The sequence below is a fragment of the Glycine soja genome, chromosome 10, assembly GCF_004193775.1.
Source record: "Glycine soja cultivar W05 chromosome 10, ASM419377v2, whole genome shotgun sequence".
In the NCBI taxonomy this organism is placed as follows: Eukaryota; Viridiplantae; Streptophyta; class Magnoliopsida; order Fabales; family Fabaceae; genus Glycine; species Glycine soja.
The window spans coordinates 8,761,243-8,772,362 of NC_041011.1; the positions used below are offsets into that span (position 1 = coordinate 8,761,243).

The 11,120-nt window shown below is 31.4% G+C and overlaps 1 protein-coding gene across 1 annotated transcript; it reads right to left on the bottom strand.

Moving 5' to 3' along the window:
- Window positions 1-2,479: 2,479 nt before the first annotated feature.
- LOC114370063 (transcription factor E2FA-like) lies at window positions 2,480-7,540 on the bottom strand. The gene is made up of 14 exons (XM_028327352.1): window positions 7,136-7,540; window positions 5,687-5,894; window positions 5,493-5,546; window positions 5,295-5,380; window positions 5,106-5,194; window positions 4,948-5,002; window positions 4,622-4,674; window positions 4,484-4,534; window positions 4,322-4,370; window positions 4,110-4,175; window positions 3,936-4,012; window positions 3,417-3,639; window positions 3,206-3,272; window positions 2,480-3,101 (listed from the first exon to the last, which is right to left on the bottom strand). The coding sequence occupies exons 1-14, from the start codon at window positions 7,331-7,333 to the stop codon at window positions 2,977-2,979; spliced, it is 1,401 nt and encodes a 466-aa protein (XP_028183153.1). The 5' UTR covers window positions 7,334-7,540; the 3' UTR covers window positions 2,480-2,976.
- Window positions 7,541-11,120: the final 3,580 nt, after the last annotated feature.

The window sequence follows — 11,120 nt, forward strand, 5'->3', positions numbered from 1 at the left end:
GGTCCCGCTGTAGTTGCGTATACCGAATGAGTCCGTTACTTCGTTTCAATTAAAAATGACTTCTCAATAGGAAAGAAGCACACAATTTCCAAATGGGCATTTACTGCACTCACGTCCATTCCATTACTAACCATGGAAAAAAATGGCGTCACCATTTCATTACTAATCAATCAAATATTAGTTTGTTTATTTTACAACAAGAATTATTTTTCACGTCATGCACACGCTTGTAAAATATGTAGCAAAAAGTAATTTAGATGTACTTTTTTTTACAAATGTCTCTTCAAAATACAAATTTTTTTTATGTGACGGTACTTATCTAAAATATGAGTTTCAAATAAAAATACATAATTATTAAGTTAATTCTTAAAAAAAATAAAATCTAACTTGATTTTGTCATTACTTAATGTTGTCACAATAAAAATTTCAGAACAACAAATGGATTATGTTTATTAATTAATATTATGTTTATTATGTTTGTTTTAATTTATGTTTGTTTTCCTATTTTTTAAATGATTATTTTCATATTACGCTTACAACGATTAAAAAAGAAAAAAGATGAACATTAAATTATATTTTGATTAAATACTCATTTTCGTCCCTAAATGTGTAGTGTGTTGACAAATTCGTTAAAGTGTCACTAAACTCTTTCATTAATGCTAATGAAAGTTAACGGATAAATAAGTTTGTAACACATTTTTTACTTTTATCGATTAAAAGTTGAATTTCTATCTTTTGAGAACAAATTTATATAATTATTTATCTTAAAAAAAATAAACTGATGTGACAATGAAAACTCTAATCATCGTTGATAATCACCATAATTTGATAAATATGAAATTTTAATTAAACGCATTATGCAAGTGAGTTTAAATTTTGTGTTAAGGGAATAAAAAAGGGTGTCACAAAATATAAAACACTCAAAAACGCCTTCATAGATACGTTGGTTTGGCCCAACTTAGAAATGTATGTATTATAAACACTTAATTTTATTTAGATAACTAAAATAAAAATTAATAAGTTATCGAAAAAATAAAAATAAAAAAGAATAATTATAACAATCATAAAATCAAATAATTAAAAATAAAGAGAATATATTTTTGTGAACAATAACATCTATGGGATTGAAACTATTGTTAATCAATAAAATAATGATACATGATGATTTATAATTTCATGAGTGCATTTATTTAATCCAATAAAATTAAAAATATTTTTTTATCAAATTGGAATAGTTAACATTGAAAAACTCTAGTTTTGACTAAGTTTTCCATGTCAGTAGATTTTTTGATATTATAATTATCCACATGGGCATCACATAGCATTGAAAAATTAAAAATCATTTTAAAAGATTAAAAAATAAAACTAACGTGACACTGAAAACTCTAATCAAACGAAAACTGACTTAAGAGTTTTTCAGCGTTATCTGTCCCAGTTTGATAAATTTTAAGAGAGTCGTACTTTAATACTCCTTTGTAAAATAAACCCCTTTAATCAATCAGCCATCTAATTCATGCACGGACTCGTCTACTTTGCCTACTGTAAAATGTTACGTTCATGTCAAGCCCACCCCATACCTCAAACAGAAGGTACACTACTACAAAAATCTTAGAAATAGCAACTTCTTTTAGCCACTACGGGATTGATTTTCTTATAACTAACCTAAAAATGGAAATTGTGGATAATAAATGGCTAAAACTCTGCAACAAAACTCACTAAGTACCTTTCAGTCATAAACCACGAGTCCCCAACAGCAGACAGAATCGGTATTCCTGCTTAGATATTCAAATAATTGTAAGGAAAATACTATTTTCTTACATCACTTGTATCCAATTTTTTCTTCCTATATTTTTCGATCGCATAATTCAATTTCTTTCTATCCCATTTTTTCTTCCTATATTTTTCAATCACATAAATCAATTTCTTTGTCTTCCTTCCACTACATAACAAAAGTAGAGTATACAAGTATTATTACTCTAATTGTATGTGGTGCCATCCTCCTAAGGGTCTATTTGAGTAAATTTCTTTAAAAATACTTTCTATAAAAAAAAAAGAAAAAATAAAATGAATTGTTGCATAAACTAAAATAAGCTTTACATTAGTTAACCATTAGTCAATTTGTAGAAACTCTCCCATACAACTTCTCTAAAAAATGAGAAAACAACTAGGTATTAACTAATAATTAACGAAAGAATTCATTTTAGCTTATATAAAATCTCATTTCATTTTTTTTTTGTTTTTTCTTAGAAGTGCTTCAAGAAAAACTCATCCAAACATGCCTTGGTAATATTGAAAAGCTCCCATATCCAACATTTTTTCTTGATCGGCCAATAATATTAATTGTTAGTAGAAGGAATTCAAACTCACCACCTTTCACTCCCACCTTTCAAGTCAACCTTATAACTCCTTCCCTAATTTAAATACACAGATTATATAATCCACTTTAAAAGTAGAAGAAAATAATAGAAAACCTGGAGGAGAAACAGGAAAATAATTGACATGATTTTATCATTAGACTGATTAATGATTATGAAATTGTTTACAAGCAACATGAATGATAACTCAATAATGAGGTGGTTCTGTCCTAACATTATCCAGTGCAGCCATGTTTGTTTCCAGTCAGCATATATGCAGAAACTCAAAAAAACTGAAACCACGGTTCCAGGCTAATCATATGACAATATATACTGATTGAGACTGCCTTGTTTACATTTCATACAGCTGTAACATTTTCTGTAATAAAAACTTAACGCAACTGCTGTATCTTCCAAGTTAAATCCTCTAAGAGCATACTATGTCTACTGTAACTAAGTTTATTTGTCAGAGTCAATGATTTAACTTAAGTAAAGCAACCACTCTCAGCTTGACATTCAACACCTCTTGACATCCTCAAGGCTAACAATCACTCTATTGAAGTAGAGTCTCTTTGTGCAAAGGATGAAGGCCATCCATACTTTCTGAATAGGCAAATCGAAATCACTTCTGAATAGAGTTTGCTGCTGTTGATGGCACTTCAGCAAACCCAGATGATGGAGTTTGAGGCCTTGAAATGACTCCAAAGTCAGGATGAAGCATGTCTACACCATTCCAATCGACACTAGCTGTTTTGTTGGGAGTTAAGGAATAAAGTATAGTACTTCAGATAAAACATTAAAAAATAAGGGAGCAAAAGCATAAAAGGCTCAAAAGTATTAAAAAAGGATACAATCTGTTCTCCACATATCTGTTATACTAATGTCAGCATCTGATAGAAGCCAATAGTCTGCATCATTCTACAAGAATTACAAAGAATATCAGCAAACAGTGTCAATGTTTTCCAAAAAAGAACCACTCTAATTCAACCATTCAATGTTGAGTCCACAAACCCCATATTGAAGGGGAGGGGGAACCTCACATCTTGATTATGATATACTTACATCAACATCTGAAGGGACAATCTTCATCATGCCACCAGCAAACTCTTGTGAAGCATCAGAGAATGCATGAGAAGAGAGCTGAGTTTGAGGTTCAAGTTCTTTTCCGCTGCATTCAGCAGTAACAATTTCTGTCATTAGTTGCTCATTGGAACCAGAACTGGAAGCAAGTGGGATCATTGGGAGCTCAGCACCATTAACTTCTTCAAATTTCTCTTCAAATTGACTGAAAATGGTTCAGAAGTTCCAAGAATTAAATGGACAATACATAATCAGATAGATTAACTAGAAAATTAGAGAAAAATTACTGCACAGTGATCACTGCGGGAAGGGGTTACCTAACCACCATCCCCAGCATGAGGATTAATCTAACAAATATGTTTCGAGAGAATATCTGGTCAACAACAATGACCAAGAAGTATTAAACATCAGATAGGAAACACAGACTAATGTGATTTCTGGATGCACATGAGCGAAAACAAAAAAGTTTTAAGTAAATAATACTAGCCAAGACACTTATACCTGATAAGATAGACATCAATGGGACCCATTGTGCTTCTAAGAATGATTCTATATCTTCTCTGTGGATAGTCTACAGCCTGATGCATATAGAAGCAACAATTCTCCATCATGCATCAGAGAAACATCAGTTTGAAAAAGTCGCAAACCTTTCATTAACTTATGGCCAAAACTTACTTCCTCAGGATCGGGGACTTCCAGGGTGGTTCCATGCGGAGCTTTAATTGCTATTAGAGTTTCATTCTGCTTGCAGAAATGAACTAGTATTAATAAAAACAAAAAACTTAATACTAATAATAACAATAATCAGAATTAACAAGAGAACACAGCAAAATCAATGTTTACAATAACAAGTGATAAGGTGGGAGTGCAATGCAATAAAAAATGACCTGGAAGCAAGGTAGGTCCTTAATATCTTCTTCAGTCACAAAAAGGCACCTAAAAAGAAATGAAATTGGTACAAATTAATAATATAATGGCAACAGTTTACTTTTTCTTATGTAAGGGGCAAAACAAAAATGAATCTAAGAAATGAAAGGGGAATAGATTACTTCTGGTTGTTTTCATTTTCACTCAAATTCCTCAGCCTTTCTTGCATTTCCCTGCCAAAAGTTTAGAAAAATCAGCATTGCCCAACAGTTTTAAAATAGCATATTTATGTTTTTTCTATTGCAAAACAACCATATAACCTTATTTGATCATCTATTCCCTGCTCCTCCAAAGAAAGTTTCTCAACTTCTGCCTGCAAGACATAGCCACAAGGCAAACAACATAATTTACAATATGCTGTAGCATGCTACTAATCACTAAGTCATTTTCATCCTTTTAAATATTTTCATATCATGAATCATGAAAAATATAGAACTTAACCAACAAAGGTCTGGATCCAATAAATGTTGCTTACTATGCAAACAAAGATACATGAGAAATGTCAGTGGCACTTGTAATTCTATAACAATTTCTTGGGTGTCAATCATTCACACACACAAAAAAAACAACACCTACATCAAGTTACCTTAAGCAAAGAGATATCACCATCCACATCACCAGATGTAGCAGATTCAATTCCCCTATATTCCACAAGGTTTGATGTAAGAATTTTGCTCTAATACTACATATATCTAAACTTCAAGAAACATACACAAAAGAAAAATTAAAAATGTGTCACAGTACTTCCAATGTATTCTGTTCTTGAGCTTCTTTTCAATGAGACCAATGCCTTCCAAAACATTAGTTATGTCATATATTCTCCTCTTTTGCACCTATAAAAAAGAAAAAAATTTAAATACATATATAATAGAGGAAGAATAAATATCAGATATTTTGGTCATAACATTTTTTGAAAAAAGAAAAAAGAGGGACCTCCAAAGTTTCTGCTGCTTTATTTAGGTCAAGAATACCATCCTCTGCATGTTTGACCAAATTGATGAACTTTTTTGTCAAGAGACCTGTGAAGTTATGGATTTTGTCATTCTTTTCTCATGGAAATAACTTATTAGCCATACACAACAGGAAAGTGAAATAAAAAGAGCTTATTATTAAGATTGCTTCTAAAATTACCTAAGGAACTGTCATAACGACAGCTGCTAGCAGGAGTAAGAGGAGAAGGGGAACCTGCATGCCATCAGAAACTGTCTGATTAAACCCAATATATTATGGCTGGAATACAGCAAGGAAAAGGTGAGGCACTAAAAACTTCTCAAACGCAATACTGAATGTTGTTGAACAACAAAGACAGAAGGAAATTTTCTCACCAGCATTTGAGATGGGTGTCGGAGGACATGATCTGCCTTTGGAAGCCTTTGCCTTCTGTGTCCTTCCCCCTTTTGCAGACACAGGAGTTTTAAAGGGACTATTATTTGTTACATTGCTAACATTAGTGTATCCAGGACTGTTACTCCACTTTTGTGCTAGTGACTCCCCTTCACTGTCATTCATTCCACTCTTCCGCTTCATGATGTACTGGCACCACCATCAGTTTCAATAAATGATAAGATAGCAAAAAAAGATGATGAAAGATACATACACACATTAACATATAGTTGAGATGAAGAAAATAAATGCAACCAATGAAACAAAGGTAATAATTCATCCTTTCATATGACCAATATATTACAACAATACTAAATACAACATTCCTTAAAATATCAACAAAAAAAGGGGAGAAACACACATACCAAAGCAATTCAATATCATCACATTGAGTCACAACTCACAAGTGAAGAAGTTCATAAGCAATCATTACCACACTAAAACTAAACAAACTATACATAGCAAAAATGTATCTGTTAACAAGTATAAACTCATGCAAGACTGCAAATGAACACGCTGAATGCAATCAAGAATTACCTCCTTAATTTTTACTGGGACCCATGGAAAAGATATGTAACAAGCTAGATGCATATATATGCTCCAACTTGAGGGTGAGTGTTAAGATATGTTGAGATACTATTTTGATGTTATCCTGATTCTATTTCCCTCATTTGCTTGTTTCCCTAATTTATTTAGTTTCCACAAATAGTTTTATCTTAATTCATAAAACCTAAACTTTAAAAATAGATTTAGATTTTGTCTATATAAATACAAATCGCACAACATACAAGAGAAATCGCTCCTTCCATCCCAGTAACTTCATCAACCTAAAACCTAACTCTTCTACAATTAAGCATTACCTCCTTGACAGCAAGCAAATACCATGCATCAACAACCCCATTGCTTCAAAAGCAACCCTAAAGGCAGAAGGTTAAATTCTCAATCTATCAACCTCCTCTCAGTTTCCCAACCCCTAAATAAACGCACAGAACTACCACACTAAGAAGGACCCCAACTTTGATTAACCAGTTCGAGACTTAGAAATTGACTTGACTTTTACGCACTAAGTTAATAAACTAACCAAAGAAAAAGAACAGACACAACATCGCACCCCAATAAACTAAAATCAAAACCACTAAAGGCGAATCCAACTAATTCATTAGGGAAAGAAAAAAAAAAAGATCCAAGTAAAACGACAACGCTACAACAAACGCAACACAAATGTAGGGAAATATGAGGGTGTAAAACACGGAGGAGATCTCCGAGAATAGGTGACGAGCAAACTACACAAAGTGAATTTGACAATCAAAACCTTAATATTTCAGATTCGCGAGCCGCGACACGAAAGCGAGACAAATTTGAGAGAATGGACGGAAAAACGAAGGGCTCACCGGAGATCTAACGACGACGGCTTCATCGGCGGCGCGGCGGGAGCCAATACTGGAGAAGCTGTGGTACTCGTCAGGCGGGGCGAAGGGCGGTTTCGTGATGAAGGCGAGGTGGCGCTTGAGCGGCGGGCGGGTGGGGGCGCCGGCAGCCACCCGCGGCGGAGAGGCGCGGCGATCGGGAGCTCCGGCGGCGCTGGACATGAGGAGGCGGGAAAAGGGGAGGAGATGGGGCCCAGCGGTATTGGGGGGAAATTGGAGGGAAACGGGAGAAGGATCGGAAGGAAGGGGAGAGTGGTGTAGGGTTTTAGAGAGAGAAAATGTGGGGTTTAGAGAGAGAAAGAGAGAGGGGAAAAGGGTTTGCAAGAAAAGAGAGGGCGTTAAGGGAGCGTAGAGGAGGGAGAGCAGAAAACGAGGGAAGGAGGGAATTTGGTTTCGGATAGATGTGGAGGGAACTGCATGCGCGAAAAAAATAAAAAAATAAAAAAAATAAAAAAATTTAGTGTTACATTGCAAATTACACATTTACACTTTACACATCTGTTTGGTACACTTTGTTGTATTTTTAGATTTTATTATGATGAAATTGATATAGTTTATTTAAATTTAAAATAAAGAATTTTAAAATCATTGTTTTTAAAAAATACTAATTTAATAACAGATAAAATTTATTTTTCAAAATAAATAAAAAAATTAACAAAGAAATTTAAACAAACTAATTCATTATCTTATTTTCTTTTCGACTGCCTTACTGTTTAATTTATATTCGATCTTTTATTAAAAAAATAGCAAAATTAATTGTTAAATTTTATGCTTACCTTCATTTGTGAGATTAATGTGATGTATGCGTTAAAATTAATTAAAAAAATATAATTTGTATTTATTCATAATTTTCAGATTTTTTACATTATTAATCAATAATAAAATATTATATCTCTAACAACTTTTTTTTATCTCTCTTAAAAGTTACATATATCATAAATTATAGTTGTTTGACATCTAAAAATTTACACATACAATATATACCAATTAAACTAAAAAATATTGAAAGTCAACCCTTATTTTAGTTTCTGAATTTATGAAGCATTATTACGGTAGTTTTTAAAATTCGAGAAATTTTAAGTAAATTCTTGAAATTCATTAGTCACATTAACCCTAACCATTAATTTTATTAGAAACTATAAAGATAAAAAAAGGTTATAAAATTTAATAATTATAATGATAATAAATTGTACAGTTTAGGGAATAAAATTAAAAAATAATTTCAATTTTAATTTCAATTTTAAAAATATATTTAACATTTTCTATTTTTATGAACTAATATACCATTACCTTACAAATTTAAGAAATAAAATGGGAGTTTACTCAAAAAAACCACTGGAAATGATTTAATATCAGCAAAACATGAAAATAAGGGATATTTGTATTTTAAGGTTCGTAAAACACAAATGACAACTTGCATAAATTAAGAATCAGCAAAAAAAAAAAAAAAACTTGCATATATTACGGTATTTAAGTCAGTGTAATTATATATTGTATATATTTAATTGATTAAAAAAATGTTGCATATATTTATTACATTTCCTTTAGATTTTTTATTTTTTATACATTGTCTTTAGAGTGTGTTTGGATGAGGAAATTTAAAATTCTAAAAAAATTTAAATTCAAAGAATTTTAAATACTTCAATTAAAATTCTTTTATTTTTAAAATTTTGTGTTTGGATAAAAAAATTAAAATTGTGAAAATGAAAGAAAATAAATGCAAAGAGAAGATATAATTGATGTGCTTCCAAAGAGAAAATATTGATGTGACATGAGGAGTCACATGGGAACCAGGACGCGAGAGTGTACACCACTACATGGATCAAAACATTCTGTCAATGGCACAAGGCATGGTCCAGGCCCTCCGTGCCGGCAAGCACCTCCGTCACGTGATAGGCAGCGACGGAGTAGTGCAGTTTCACGTGTCTCCCCTACGCCCGTACCCGATCGACGCTCTATGAGCTAAAACGGTGTTTCTTGAAGAAGAAAATCATCGATGTGAGGAAAGAGTCGCGAGTTCGAGATCAGGGTTTCAGGAGGAACTTTAAAGTGAAAGAGAGGATGAAGGTTATAGAGGAAATATACGAATTTTTTGGAAGATTCTTTTATGAAGAAGAAAATTTTAATTTCTCACCTTTTAGAAGGAAATTAAAATTTCATATTTTTAGTTATTTAAAATTATGTTTTAAAATTCTAAAAATTTAAATTCTTCATAAAAAATTTAAACAATAAATTTTAGATTAAAGCAATTTAAATTCTCTATAAATTACTTTGTCAGTTGAAATTCTCTATTCAAATATGAAATTCGCCTAACTTTTTTTCACTGCATTACTGTTTATTTTATATTCGATCTATTATCAAAATAAAACAAAATCTGGACTTTTTCTGTTTATAATGAATAATGTTGATTATATTAAATTAATAGGGAAATCGGCATGCTATTATTTAAGATCAATGAAGCCTGAAATAAGGTATATTTATGTTTTACGATGAATGAACTTAAACGGTACAACTTACATAAGTTACGTAATTGCGTCAGTGAAATTATATCTTCTTTATTTTTTGAAAATCAGTGAACTTATATACTATTTACATTATATGAGTATAAATAATCAATTTAACGAAAAAAATTATGTTTAATTTTCATCATACGTAAAAAATTGTAGATCAACAACAGGTAAACAATACAAGAGAGATTAGTTTTTAACTCGATCCTTTTTAACCTATGATCAAGAAAATATACTATTCACACATATTTTTAACATTAACTTTAGATTATTGTCAAAGTCGCAATTAGGCATGAAAATGAAATTCGTACTCGTGGATATCCGTCCAAATCCGTGTCGATTTTGACAGAAAATACCTGAGTTGACCGGATACAAGATTATCCAACTTTTTAATAGGGGTCGGGATCGGAGGTGTCACTACCCGTCCCATACTCATTCGCGTACCCGCCCCGATGATGAAATTATTAAAATTTTATTAATTACTTGTTAATTTTTTTTATAATTTTTACATAATTTAATATTCTTTTCTTGATGATTTTTGTAGACAAATGATCTCCAAATACAAATAATTAAAAATAAATGTGTAACAATCAATTTTTTTAATCTGATTTTTAATATAATTTTTTACAAATTTTTTTTTACAAATCTAAATTGAAACGGAACAGGACAGGATACTCGATACACAACAGTTACGGGATGGGATAACAAATTTTAATCCGTCGGGTATCAGAAACGGGTACGAGTATATGTTGGGGAGTTGGGTTCAAAGACTAGAGAGACAATATCTATCTCCGCTCCATCTCGTTGCCATGTCTAGCCGCAACTCTCATCAAACTACTTAAATATTGTGAGAAATAAAAATTATATAAAATATACAATTATATTTAAATGATCAAGATTATAAATAATTTTTTTACTGCAAGCTTATCAATAGTTGGTAGTTACATGAATAATTAAAAAATTATATACATTTTTCGCGTTAATTAAGTGTTCTATTTGGGGCTCTAGCCCCTCGTTAACACCAAAAAAAGTGTTCTTTCATGAAATCCTATTATAAAATTAACCTGTTTCTTTTTTTTTTTTTTCTTCTTTGCTGCCTCACTGTTTTTTGCTCGGTCTTTTACCAAAAAAAAAAAAAGGAAACTTCTTTAATTTTTTTTTCTGCTTACAATTAGTCAATCATTAGTGTGATGAGTTAAAAATAAAAGAAAAATCGCATCGCGTGCTATATTTTAAGATCAACGAAACGTGAAATAAGTTATATTTATGTTTTAAGGTTGGAAAAAAATGAATAAGCATAAATGATACTTACACATCACTGAAACATAAATGGAGTAATATTTAGATAGAAGTATTTTACATATGTGAAACGTGAATAAGCATAAATGAAAGTACTCAAGCGAAGGTATTTTACATGCTCACAAATATTTTAAGAAATGGAA